Source organism: Nannospalax galili, unplaced genomic scaffold (genome assembly GCF_000622305.1).
Source record: "Nannospalax galili isolate Female #2095 unplaced genomic scaffold, S.galili_v1.0 scaffold648, whole genome shotgun sequence".
NCBI lineage: Eukaryota > Metazoa > Chordata > Mammalia > Rodentia > Spalacidae > Nannospalax > Nannospalax galili.
The window spans coordinates 5,186,006-5,199,810 of NW_008360311.1; the positions used below are offsets into that span (position 1 = coordinate 5,186,006).

The 13,805-nt window shown below is 46.7% G+C and overlaps 1 protein-coding gene across 5 annotated transcripts in view; it reads left to right on the forward strand.

Annotated features, from left to right (window-relative positions):
• Rps6kc1 (ribosomal protein S6 kinase C1) overlaps positions 1–13,805 on the forward strand; it is a 250,085-nt gene that overhangs the window by 38,770 nt on the left and 197,510 nt on the right. For 4 of the 5 annotated variants that reach the window (XM_029559456.1, XM_029559457.1, XM_008824853.3 and 1 more), the window contains exon 4: positions 10,685–10,800. In XM_029559456.1, coding sequence (XP_029415316.1) covers positions 10,685–10,800 — 116 coding nt within the window. Of the gene's footprint in view, positions 1–7,483; positions 7,527–10,684; positions 10,801–13,805 lie in introns of those variants that run through there. The other variant, XM_017796044.2, reaches the window with a different exon arrangement.

Genomic DNA, 13,805 nt, shown 5'->3' on the forward strand with positions numbered 1-13,805 from the left:
TTCTCTTTCTCTCTCTCTCTCTCTCTCTCTCTCTCTCTCTCTCTCTCTCTCTCTCTCTCTCTTTTTTTGGTCTTTTTGGACAGGGTGTTCTGGTAGCCCCAGCTGGCCTGGAACTCACTATGTAGATCAAGCTGGCCTTGACTCACAGACAACTGTCTGTCTCTGTCTCCTGGGTGCTGGGATCAAAGGCGTGCGCCACCATACCCAGCTACAGCAAGACTTTTAGATGTTTCTAAGAAGTCTTCTGAATGATTCTCTTCTCCCAGTTCTGCAGCTCCCCAATAGGCACTTTAACATTACTTGTAAATATTTTAATATTGTTAGTACACATCGTACGGTAGTACTGTGTAGCGCTCATTTTACCTTTCTCCATTTCCTTAATTAGTAAGATGTTCAGACTCAGAGCATCAAAGACTGTGGTGAGCCCCTGGGTGTCTGTGTTGTGAACCCTGTGGCACATTTTCAGTGTTTTCCTCAGCATATACTTGTCCTGCCCTTTCATCTCTAAAGTATTTCAGAATAAGTTGAAGATATTGTCACATTTCAACTCTACTTCCCAACAGTCCCCTAATGGCCGCAGTGCCTTGCCCACGTTGGATGCCCTGGAACTAGGAACGTTGATGCAGTGATGTGAAGTAGGCAGGCTGCTGAGTGCGGCTTTCTCCACCTCTCCTGTCTGTTCTTTTTGATCCATAATCAGGACACGTGGTTTGTTTCTAATCTATGATAGTTCTTATCATTAATTTTCTTTTCTTTGAAGACACTGACATTTTTTTCCAATATAGGATGGTTGTTTGGCAGGTTCCTCGTCCTCCTCCTCCCCTTCCTCCTCCTCCCCTTCCTCCTCCTCCCCTTCCTCCTCCTCCCCTTCCTCCTCCTCCTCCTCCTCTTCTCCCTCTTCCTTCTCCTGCTCCTCTTCCTACTCTACCTCCCCCTCCCCCTTCTCCTCCTCCCCTTCCTTTCCCTCCCCTCTTCCCCCTCCTTTTTCTCCCCTTCTCCCTCTTCCTTCTCCTCCTCCTCTTTTTTTTTTTTCTTTCTTTTTGAGACAAGGACTTATGCTGTAGCCTAGGCTGGCCTGGAACTTACTATATGGCCCAGGCTGTCCTTGAACTCATCTCATGCTTCTCCTGCCTCAGCCTCCTGACTAAAAGATGACCATTGTTTAAGTCACAGAAATGACCAAACCTAGGGCCGCTGTGCTGTGTAGCTCAGAGCTGCTGAGCATGTAGGAAGCCTGGGTTCCATCTCCAGCATTGCCACAAACAGAAGAGATGAAGCCTGTCCTCATCCTGGTTGCCCCAAGTACCCCGTGCCTCCTACATCATAGCCTGAGTTTGGCCTTATGCCTCCTGCTTCTTAGGGGAGTGGGGGGATTTATGAAGAATCATAGACTCAGGAAGAATTCATGAAATCAGAGTCCCTTGCCTCTCCCAACATGCTACCCAGGATGAAACTTTCCTTTTTTGAATTTTTCTCACTTTTCTCAAAGGTGCTAACACACCCCTAAGCCCGCACTGTTGCAGGGAGGCGGGAGTGCAGGGCTCATTGTGGGGCTCAGTGTGGGGCTCAGTGCAGGGCTCTTGGTGCTGCTCTGCTGGAGATGATTTTCACCAGGGAATCCTGGTCACTCTTGTTCTGTTTCCCCTGTGAACACATTTTTGATGCAGTGAAGAATCCCAGTGTCAGGTGTCAGTACCTGCCTCTGCTGGCTCCTCTGGTCCGGGGCACAGCTTCAGGTCATCGGAACCATGTGGGCCAATGGCACTGGTGTTTTATTTTATTAGTTTCTATATTATATTTTATTATTTTTTGTTTTTCTGAGTAGAGCCTCTTTTTCAGTAGCCTGAGCTGACCTAGAACTCACCGTGTAGCCCAATCTGACTTCAATCTTGTAGCAATCCTCCTGTCTCAGCCTCCGGGTGTCAGGGCTGTTAGGAGTGAACTTCTGTGCCTGATTCAACATTGGCATTTACAAAATTGTGACTTTTGAGTTGTTCTAAATCATATTTTTTTTTTTTTAAAAAAAGGGCTGGAGAGATGGCTCAGTAACTAAGAGCACATACTGTTCTTGCAGAGGACCTGAGTTCAATTCCCAGCATCTACATCAGGCAGCTCATCAACCACCTGTAACTCCAGCTCCTGGGGGAGCCAAAGCCTCTGGCTTCTGTTGGCACCTGTATTCACACAGACACACACATATACACATAATTAGATAAAAAAAAATGAGGTTTGTGGTGATACACACCTGTAATCCCAGCACTCAGGAAACTGAGGCAGGAGGATTGCCATGAGTTCTAGGCCAGATTGCGCTAGTAGCAGGCCCTGTCTCAAAAAAACTGGGGAAAAATAAAAACATCCTAAAGAATGCTTGTAAATTACAGACAGTGGCTCCATTTTCCATGACCAACCAGCTTATATAGAGTGCTGAATTCCACCCAACTCAGCTTTTAGTGAGTGAACCATTACATTTAATTTGGTGTGGGAGCGTGAGTTCCTGTGTGCTCACAACGTGTATGTGATCTGTGATACTGTGCAGTGATAGACCTTCCTAGCTGACCTGACCTGGCCTGGAACTTGATGTGCAGACCAGGTTGACCTAGATCTCACAGAGATCCTCTGCCTCTGCCTGCCAAGTGCTGGGATTACAGGTGTGCGCCACCATGCTTGATGTATTTTTTTTTTTTTGTCTTCACTTGGAATATTTCTCCTCTATCACAGACAAGCGAGCATTTGTTGGCACTGTGAATGGAACGGAGCCATCATTGTGAGGGAAGCACTGCCTTCAAGCTCACCTGCTCACTGCTCACTCCGCTGTTCTAGAGTGAGATTTTGAATGTCCTGGAGGCCAAACAACAGGTTACCAGCATGTTTCCTGCACATGCCTATAGTGTCAGCCATCAGGCACAAGGGCAGGAGGAGCCCTGTAAGGCCCAGTCTGGGCTACACCACAAGTTCTGGGCTATGTAGCAGGTTCCAGGCCATCCAGGGTTGCTTAGCAAGACTGTTTCAAAAAAGAAAAGAAAACTTTGTTATCTCTGTTAGGGCCGGTACGTAATGGGTTAATAGTCTTCCGTGTCTTTGTGTGTCGGCAACACAACTTCTTTTGCTTTGTATGTGATGTTCGTGGAGGCCAGAGATTGCCCTTGTCCGTCTTCCTCTGTCTCTACACCTTATTTATTTTTAAATTAAACTATTATTATTTTTAAGAGTATTTCTTTTTTTATTATTTATTATTTTATTTTATGTGTATGCGTGTGTTGGCTGTGTGTAGGTAAGTACACCCATGTCGTGCATGCCTGCGGAGGACAGAAGGGGCCTTCAGATCCCCTGGAACTGGAGTTATAGACAGTTGTTAGCTGCCATGTGGGTACTGGGATTCGAACCTGGGTCTTCTGCAAGAACAACCAGTGTTCTTAACCACATTTATTATTATTATTATTTATTTACTTTTATTTTATGTGTATGAGTGTATTACCTGCATGTATGTAAGTCCACCCATGTCATGAAGTGCCTGAGGAGACCAGAAGAGGGTATCGGATCCCCTGGACCTGGAGTTATGGATGGCTTTTAGCCGCCATGTGGGTGCTGGGAACGAACTCAGGTCCTCTGCAAAGAGCCACAGAACCTCTGAACCATCTCTCCAGCCCCACCATATTTTTTTAGAACAAGGTCTCTCACTGAACCTGGAGCTCACTGACTTGCTAGATTGGCTAGCCAGTGAGCCTCTTACCGCTGTCTCTGCCTTCCCAGCAGTAGAATTTGCAGGCAGGTATTGCCACTCTTGGCTTTTTATATGGGTGCTGGGGATTGGAACTCGGGTCTTCACTGTTGTGCAGCAGTCACTTGACCCACTGAGCCATTTCACCAGATCCAAATACACTATATTTTTAGATTTATATATTTGTATTTTATGTGTATGAGTGTTTTGACTGCATGTATGTGCACCATGTGTGTGCCTGGTGCTCATGAAGGCCAGAAGAGGGCACTGGATACCTTGAAACTGAACTTAGGGATGGTTGTTAGGCAGACGGGTCCTGGGATTTGAACCCTGGCTCTCTGCAAGAGGAGTAAGTGCTCTCAACCATTAGGACCTCTTTCTAGCCCTCAGTACATTTTTTTTAAGATTCTGAAATATTTTGGGAGCAAAGTGAGCGTGTTCTCTCACTGTGTGATGATGGTGAGCGTGTTCTCTCACTGTGTGGTGATGGTGAGCGTGTTCTCTCACTGTGTGATGATGGTGAGCGTGTTCTCTCACTGTGTGGTGATGGTCAGCGTGTTCTCTCACTGTGTGATGATGGATGGTGAGCGTGTTCTCTTACTGTGTGATGATGGTGAGCGTGTTCTCTCACTGTGTGGTGATGGTGAGCGTGTGCTCTCACTGTGTTGTGGTGATGGTGAGCGTGTTCTCTCACTGCGTGGTGATGGTGAGCGTGTTCTCTCACTGTGTTGTGGTGATGCTGAGCGTGTTCTCTCACTGCGTGGTGATGGTGAGCGTGTGCTCTCACTGTGTTGTGGTGATGCTGAGCGTGTTCTCTCACTGCGTGGTGATGGTGAGCGTGTGCTCTCACTGTGTTGTGGTGATGCTGAGCGTGTTCTCTCACTGCGTGGTGATGGTGAGCGTGTGCTCTCACTGTGTTGTGGTGATGCTGAGCGTGTTCTCTCACTGCGTGGTGATGGTGAGCGTGTGCTCTCACTGTGTTGTGGTGATGCTGAGCGTGTTCTCTCACTGCGTGGTGATGGTGAGCGTGTGCTCTCACTGTGTTGTGGTGATGCTGAGCGTGTTCTCTCACTGCGTGGTGATGGTGAGCGTGTGCTCTCACTGTGTTGTGGTGATGCTGAGCGTGTTCTCTCACTGCGTGGTGATGGTGAGCGTGTGCTCTCACTGTGTTGTGGTGATGCTGAGCGTGTTCTCTCACTGCGTGGTGATGGTGAGCGTGTGCTCTCACTGTGTTGTGGTGATGCTGAGCGTGTTCTCTCACTGCGTGGTGATGGTGAGCGTGTGCTCTCACTGTGTTGTGGTGATGCTGAGCGTGTTCTCTCACTGCGTGGTGATGGTGAGCGTGTGCTCTCACTGTGTTGTGGTGATGCTGAGCGTGTTCTCTCACTGCGTGGTGATGGTGAGCGTGTGCTCTCACTGTGTTGTGGTGATGCTGAGCGTGTTCTCTCACTGCGTGGTGATGGTGAGCGTGTGCTCTCACTGTGTTGTGGTGATGCTGAGCGTGTTCTCTCACTGCGTGGTGATGGTGAGCGTGTGCTCTCACTGTGTTGTGGTGATGCTGAGCGTGTTCTCTCACTGCGTGGTGATGGTGAGCGTGTGCTCTCACTGTGTTGTGGTGATGCTGAGCGTGTTCTCTCACTGCGTGGTGATGGTGAGCGTGTGCTCTCACTGTGTTGTGGTGATGCTGAGCGTGTTCTCTCACTGCGTGGTGATGGTGAGCGTGTGCTCTCACTGTGTTGTGGTGATGCTGAGCGTGTTCTCTCACTGCGTGGTGATGGTGAGCGTGTGCTCTCACTGTGTTGTGGTGATGCTGAGCGTGTTCTCTCACTGCGTGGTGATGGTGAGCGTGTGCTCTCACTGTGTTGTGGTGATGCTGAGCGTGTTCTCTCACTGCGTGGTGATGGTGAGCGTGTGCTCTCACTGTGTTGTGGTGATGCTGAGCGTGTTCTCTCACTGCGTGGTGATGGTGAGCGTGTGCTCTCACTGTGTTGTGGTGATGCTGAGCGTGTTCTCTCACTGCGTGGTGATGGTGAGCGTGTGCTCTCACTGTGTTGTGGTGATGCTGAGCGTGTTCTCTCACTGCGTGGTGATGGTGAGCGTGTGCTCTCACTGTGTTGTGGTGATGCTGAGCGTGTTCTCTCACTGCGTGGTGATGGTGAGCGTGTGCTCTCACTGTGTTGTGGTGATGCTGAGCGTGTTCTCTCACTGCGTGGTGATGGTGAGCGTGTGCTCTCACTGTGTTGTGGTGATGCTGAGCGTGTTCTCTCACTGCGTGGTGATGGTGAGCGTGTGCTCTCACTGTGTTGTGGTGATGCTGAGCGTGTTCTCTCACTGCGTGGTGATGGTGAGCGTGTTCTCTCACTGTGTTGTGGTGATGGTGAGCGTGTTCTCTCACTGTGTGGTGATGGGGAGCGTGTTCTTTCATCATTTCTGATGATGGGATTTCTGTCAATGAAACTTTTACGGCATACTCCATTTTTTTTTGTTGTGCTCTGCTTCGAAAATGTTGCATCTCTGCTCATCCAGATTTAATAGGCTACAAATGCACACATCAACCAGCTGTGGACAGACATATCTGTCCTGTTGCTTAAGTAGTTTTGTCTTGCTTGATGGGGAGGTGAGCTGAGTCTCGTTAACATTAAAGCTCCGTCTATTTATGCTCTTGTTTCCAGACAGAGATGAGATCGCTGCAGGGTGTCATTAACTTATTATTAAACTTTTTCTTGAAATTCTCAACATGTAAAGTGTTTGAAGATGTTATTCAGTGGTCTTGTGGATTAAAGTATAGAAAAGTACATCCTCTGGGCTTCCGTCCTCAAAGTATAAATGCTTACAAAATTAATATGAATTCACTATACCTTTTTTGTGTGTACCTGTTCCTGTGTGTGTGTGTGTGTGTGTATGTGTGTGTGTGTGTGTGTGTGTGTGTGTGTATAGGCCAGAGGTCAATGTCCTGTGCTGTCTTCAGTCACTTTTCTGCCTTCTTTTTCTTTTTTTTCTTTTTTGTTGCTTTTTTTTTTTTTTGGTCTTTTTGAGACAGGGTCTTCCTGTAGCCCAAGCTGTCCTGGAACTCACTATGTAGACCAGGCTGGCCTTGAACTCACAGAGATCTGCCTGCCTCTGCCTCCCAATTGATTGGACTACAGGCATGTGCCACACGTCCGGCTCTCTTTTCCTACTTTTTAATTAAAGAAATTATTTAATTACATTGCTTTCTTTAAAAAATAGCATGATTACATTGAAAAACTTTGTATAGGTTGGAGAATTTGGGAATCGAACCTTTAACTTTTTGGTGGTTAGCCTTAGCCTTTAACGGCTGTGCTATCCCTCCAGCCCAGGTTGGAGAATTTGGAAAGGGAGTGAAGGGCAAATTCACCAAGCAGCAACAGTGACAAATTTCACATTAGTGTTGAAGCTTGGTAGTAAGTACAGTTTTGTCAGTAAATAATACTCAAAAATTATAGTAGACATATTGTGATGGCTAATCATGGGTGTCAACTTGACTGGATCTGGGGTTAACTGAAATGAGAGAGATCTTCTTGATTGGATCATCTGAAGCTGGAAGACACATCCTAAAATTGGGTGTTACCTTCTGATGGCAGCCCATGGCTTCTTGCTGCTTGCCTTCTCTCGCTGGTGAGTTGTCTTGCTGCTGTAGACGGAAGACTAGCTGATCTTTTGGAATTCGTCAGACCTTCAGCGCCAGATTGGGACTACTGAGACATCGAGCCTCGTGGACTGAGCGACTACAGATTCTCAGCCTGTCCAGTGTGGTGCAGCCATTGTTGGACTACTCGGACTGTATCCTGTGAGCTAAGCTGATAAATCTCTATACATATATATTCATTCTACCGGTTCTGTTTCTTTGGCGAACCCTGACTAATACACACACACATAGAACTGTGAATTCTAAAAATTCTAAAATATAATTACATAATCTTAGTTTGGGAATTATATCTGTTTAGTTGTTGCAGTACTTTCTTTCTTTGTTTTTTTTTTAACTTCCCCAGACTGATTTTTATCTCTGGAAGTTCAGTTAGGTCACAGGTGAAGGCACACGGGCTGTAGAAGAAGAATAGAAAAATAACAGGAAACCCTCTTGGTGCCTGGGAATGGGTGAGGTCCAACATCAAGTCCTGGATGCCCAGGACCATGTGTAGAGTGAGAACCACAGCTGGCCCTCAGGGGATGTGGGAGGTCTGTCTGTTCCAGAGAATCAGTCCTCCCAAGATCAGAATCTGCAGATGACAGAGACCTCCCCTGTCCCCAGCATAAGAGGCAAAGTCACAGCCATGCGCAACCTGGGCCCTCAGAAGAGGGGGCTGTGGGAACTGTAGTCATTCATAGAAGACTGAAACTGCTGCCCAGCATCAGGAAGGCCCTCCATGCTCTACTCTGCTCCACCATCAGCCTACTGCCAGAGGAATGTGGAACTGTTGCTCATGGCAGGAGACCAGTGCTCTAGGCTCCTGTGAGGGGACCACAACTTTAGCTCATCAGAGATCTCAACTCCAGTTCACAGAAGGAGACCACTGTTCCATCTCCCAGGGTGGGACCACAGCTCCTGCTCATGGAGGGTTGGGGGATGGAGGGGTTGTAGGGAAAGGGTACCACAGCTCCAGCTCATAAGATGGTACTCCAACTTCTGCTCCCTGGAGGGGACCATAGTTCCAGCTCACAGGATGAGACCATGGCTCCAGATTTTTGTTGTTGTTTGTTTTTTGAGACAGGGTCTCCTTGTAGCTCCATCTGGCCTGGAACTCCCTGTTTATGAGGAGATCTGCCTGCCTCCACCTCCTGATTGCTGGGATTAAGTGTATGTGCTACTGTGCTGGTTTCCACCTAGTTTCTTTTTATTTATTCTTTTGTATTTTGTTATGCCTGCATGTTAGTGCACCTGTATGTGCAGCGCCCACTGGAGGCCCGAAGAGGGTGTTAGTTAAGGATGGTTGTTAGCCACCATGTGGGGGCTGGTAACCGAACCTTGGTTCTTTGCAAGAGCAGCCAGTGCTCTTAATCTCTGAGGCATCCATCCAATACCTTCCACCTTCTTTTTTTTTTTTTTAAATCAGGGTCTCTCACTGAACCTGGACCTCACAGATTCAGCTCTAATGACCTTAATGTGGGTGCTGAGGAGCAGAACTCAGATACGCATGTTGCATAGCAAGCACTTTAACTGACTAAGCCATCTCGACAGCCAAAACTGATCTTTTTTAAAAGAGATAAATAGGCTGAACTGTAATTGTAAGCACAGGTTTGTGCTTAGTGGACAGCAGAAGGACTCATGTTGCACCCATTCGATGAATGATTTTTTTTCCCCAAGATTGAGCCGTTTCGATTGTTTTCAGGTCAGAGAACTTGTTCTACTTTGGAGCTCTTGGAATTTGATTTCCAGTATTATTATGGATAGGAAATGTGGTAGGGCTGTTGTAGTGTGCTGCTGTTTTATATCAACTGAGAACGAATAACATCAGATTTAGCATTGTGAACTGTGTTCGGTGTGGTTACATGTGGCACAGTTCCACACAAGGTACAAGGCAGTTTCCTTGGCGTGGCTGGAAGCCTGGGTGTGAACTGGGATGGAAGTGTCACTGCAGCTGTGAATCAGCCTGTTCTGTCCCCTCGGTTTCCCCTTCACTGTCCTTGAGCGACGGGACCTGGAAGAGATGAGTGGAGGGTGAACATAGCTGTTTTTCAGCAAGATTTCTGGGAAGTGACAGTGTACCCTTTGTTTATATGCTATTGGCTGTAACTCTGTCTGGGCCTCACCTAAATACAGTGTTGTCATAGCACACACAGATCTGCTAGCATGTCTGTGTGCTAGTCACTGCCACAGCTCCTGAAGGTGCAGGGACCCTATGGCAGTCTACAGTGCTTACTACACCCTTGGTGTGGATGTGGGCTCCTTATGGCAGTCCTGTACCAGTGTGCTTGAGTGTGGGAAGTATGCTCGAGCATGGGATTCACTTTCTCCATTTTATGGTGAAGGGAGAATTTAACTAGGATTTTATGGCCCGGGAGTGATAGAGCTTGTGTTTGAACCCAGGTCTAACCCATCTTTTCTCTTTCTTCCCTGGTACCTGTCTTCTTCTAGTCATCTCAGGGTGGACACTTTGCTATAAGCAGAAGACACTGAGTGGAGGGGATTTTAATGTCTATAGTCAAATTCTTGCCTAGGTTTAAATAGCTAGGAATCGCTTTGTGTTTTAGTGTCCTGTTAATACTTTGCAAAACCACTTAGAGTGCTTTCAGTGAGACTTCTGGCTCTTTTGATTTGGTACTTTTAAAACCTTACATGGTGGTCAGTGTGACGCAGTGCACGTGACAGACGCCAACTGGTAATCGAATCCAAGAGCTGTAGAGAATTCACATTTGAAAATGTCTTATTAGCGTTCAGATTGTAGACATCATTAGAAGTTGCGTGAGAGCCACTTTCTGATCACCTTGCAACGGGAGCTGGCCAGTGCTGGGTGCTGCTTTTTCTCACGAGCAGCTGTCATGGGCTGCTGACAGCATCACATGTAGGATTTAGCATAAAAGCTTTTTGCTTCAAGCTGAGGTTTTTGACCCTGCTGCTAATACAGATGTTCTCATAATTTCCTCTCTTCAGCCTCTTTCTAAATCAAAGAGTGGAAAAGGGAAAATTATAGGAGTGATTACAGTATTAAATTACTATAGAAAAGCATTTGAGTTCTTTAAAATCCTCTTTTCAAGTTTAGTTTCAAATCACTGGCTTCTTAAATAGTGAATTTCTTACATTGACAGGATGTAGATTTTCAACATACAATTTGTTTATCAGTTGACACCTCTGTTTCCTTTAATCAGAAACATTGTAGCGGGTGGACTCGACTTCCCAGGTTCTGAGTTAAGCACTGCAGGTGGACAGCGGGGCTTGTGGTGGCTTTCTGATCCCTGGGCCAAGCTCCACCGTTCCATCCCTAAGTGTTGACTCTCATTCAATTCTAGGGAGATTTGACAAAACTGTTATTGAAGAGAGAAGGCAGTGTGCTGAAGACTTGCTCCAGTTCTCCGCCAATATTCCTGCCCTGTACGACAGTAAGCAGCTCGAAGAGTTTTTCAAGGTTTGCTAATCTTTCTGGAAAATTTATGTCTTATTAAGTACGTTTCCTCCTTAATGTGTGTAGTGAGTTCCAATAGAAAGTTTCGTTCACTTTTGAATTTTATTAGAAAATAGCAGTGACTGGCTAAGTAGCCGTGGTGTGTCTTCTGGTTTGATGCAATGTATATAGTTTTTGATTCATAAATTTTAAAAGATTGAGGCAAAGGGCCTAGAGACTGATTCTATCATATTTCAAATACATGGAAAAAATTAGATGTCATGAAACAGCAGAGGTTAGGGTTTATTTTTGAGACATAACCTCTACAAGGTCTGGGGTCTGTTTCTTTGGGTAAAGATCTAGCAAAAAGGGTGGTTGTACAGTTTTACCAAGGTCATCTGATATTAGTGTCTATTCCTTGACTGTGATGCATTTGTGCATTTGCTCTGTGTTCTTTGTTTTGTTTTGATTTGAGACACGGTTCTCAAATGTCACCCAGCCAGGCCTCCAACTTGTGCTGGAAACTGTTGACTCAGTTTCCTAAGTGCTGGCATAACAGGCATCTTCATCATTTTGAATACTTTCCTGATTTGTTTTGAATGTTACTGTGTAAGTTGTCAATTGGGTGTCACTGTTTTTTTTTTTGGGGGGTCTTTTTGAGACAGGATCTCCCTGTAGTGGGGCTGGCCTGGAACTTTTATGTAGGCCAGGCTGGCCTTGAACTCACAGAGATCTGCCTGCCTCTGTCTCCCGAGTGCTGGGATTGGTGCCACTGTTTATAGCCACCACATTTTCCTGTTGCATTTAACTGGCCTTCTAGAAAAAGCTAGGTGATTGTGCCATAATTTTTTTCTCTTTAACTGAAAACGTACATATGTGTACACACTTAATTTCTAGGATATATAAACAGTATATGAATAATAGGGTATTGAGTTTCCCTGATGCTAGTGGTTTTGTGCCAGGAATTCATGACTTAATTTGATCGACTGAAGAAAGTTGATCTTTTGGAAGATACTGCAGGGCTCCAACCTTGAGTGTGAGGAATGGAAGTGGTGTGGGTGCCGCTGGTGACCGCACCTTCTGTTTTTGTATTGTTCTGCACACGAGCTTCAGATTGTGCATCTGCTGCTGCTTATGCGGTGCAGAGCTGCAGGGTGACTAGTAGGTGAAGGTGACATGCTCTGCTGTTCTCTGCGATAGGTGTTTGTGGGTCGTGGAGAAAGGTATTGTCAAGCAAGGAGAATTTCACAGTTGAGGTGTGAAAAACAGCAGTTCAAACTGACACAAGGCACATGGCTCAGAAATTGGTCTGGATGTTAGTGGAAGTTGGATCGTGGGCTTTGAACAGTGGAAACAGACTCAACCTGTTGATTCTGTCTTGCTCTGGGAGTTGATTGTAACTGTGCTGGAAGACACTTAGTTTTAGATGCATGGAATGAAGTGCTCACGTTTAGAGTTGTGAAGATTGGACAGTTTAAGAGAAGTCCGACTAATTTTGGAAAATGTCTTGGACCTATTGTAAGCAGACTCAGGCTTGGTGGCAGGTACCTTTCCCTGTAGAACCACTGCCCTTTCTCCCATTTAAGTGGAAATTTACGGCTGATAATGACACTGTTCTTGTCTAGTATAGGCATTTACAGCAGTACATTTTCTCCTGAGCACTGCTTGGGCCTCATCCCGTAAATTAAGTTCTGGTTTTCATTTTTATGCAGCTCGGTGTGTTTTCTGATTTATGTTGTAGTTTCTTTGTTGACCCATTGATTATTTCAAACTGTGCTAACTCTAAATATTTGTGGATTTTCTGAAGTCTCTTCTGTTGCTAATTTCTAGTTTTGTTTTCGTCATCTTTGTTTTTCTCCCCTCTTCCTCCTACTGCTCATCCTCTTTTTTTCCTTTTTCGGTCTTTTTGAGACAGGCTCTCTGTGTAGTCGGAGCTGGCCTGGACTTGCTGTGGAGACCAGGCTGGCCTCAATCTCACAGAGATTCACCTGCTTCTGCTTCCCAGGCTCTGAGATTAAAGGTGTGCCCACTGTGCCCACTGTACCCACTGTGCCCACGGTGCCCTGTACCCACTGTGCCCACAGCGCCCACTGCCCACTGTGCCTACGGCACCCACTGTGCCCTATGCCCACTGTTCCCACGGCACCCACTGTGCCCACGGTGCCCTGTGCCCACTGTACCAACGGTGCCCGCTGTGCCCACTGTGCCCACTGTGCCCACGGTGCCCTGTGCCCACTGTACCCACGGTGCCCACTGTGCCCACTGTGCCCACGGTGCCCTGTGCCCACTGTACCCACGGTACCCACTGTGCCCACTGCGCCCGGCCTCCTCTTCTCTGATGTCTTTGTCTTCATTTTCTTCTCTTTCTCCCTTTCTTCATCTTTTCCTTCTTCCTTTCGTTCTGTTTCCCAGGCTGTCCTGGGTCCTGTGGGATTCTCCTGCCACTGCCTTTTCTGCGCTGGGATTGCAGGCAAGGATTGCCACACACACTCATCTGTATATGATGAGAACACGTGCTCTGTGTGCCTCTCATGCCCCAGCATGTGCTGTGGTCTAGAGAACGCTCTGTGTGCATTTGAAAGGAAAGTTCTGATTAGTTCAAGTTAGTGAGTCGTTTTGTGAGATGGAGAGCAAAGCAGGTCTGCGTTTCTCTTGGGATTTGCTCTCCTGGTTGACGCATTGGCGGAGGCAGAAGGGAGGGTGTTGAGGAGCAGAAGAGCCAATGCTTTAATGACACTTAAGGATCACAGGTCTGCTGGTCTGCTTTTGGAGCATTCAGTCCGCAAAGCCCAGCACAAAACGCTCGTGGCACCGCTGTGGCGACTCTGCTGTAGCTGTCACAGAGGAGCAGGAAGTAGCTGTGAGCCTGAATTTGCAAATCGAGATTCATGATTAAAATGGTGATCGCATGAAAGGTTAATTAATTTTGACCCAGAATCGTACACTGTTGCCTAGGCTCACCTTGAACTTGCAGTGATCCTCCTGCCTCAGCCTCTTGGGTGATAGAGTTGTAGGCATGAGTACCACAC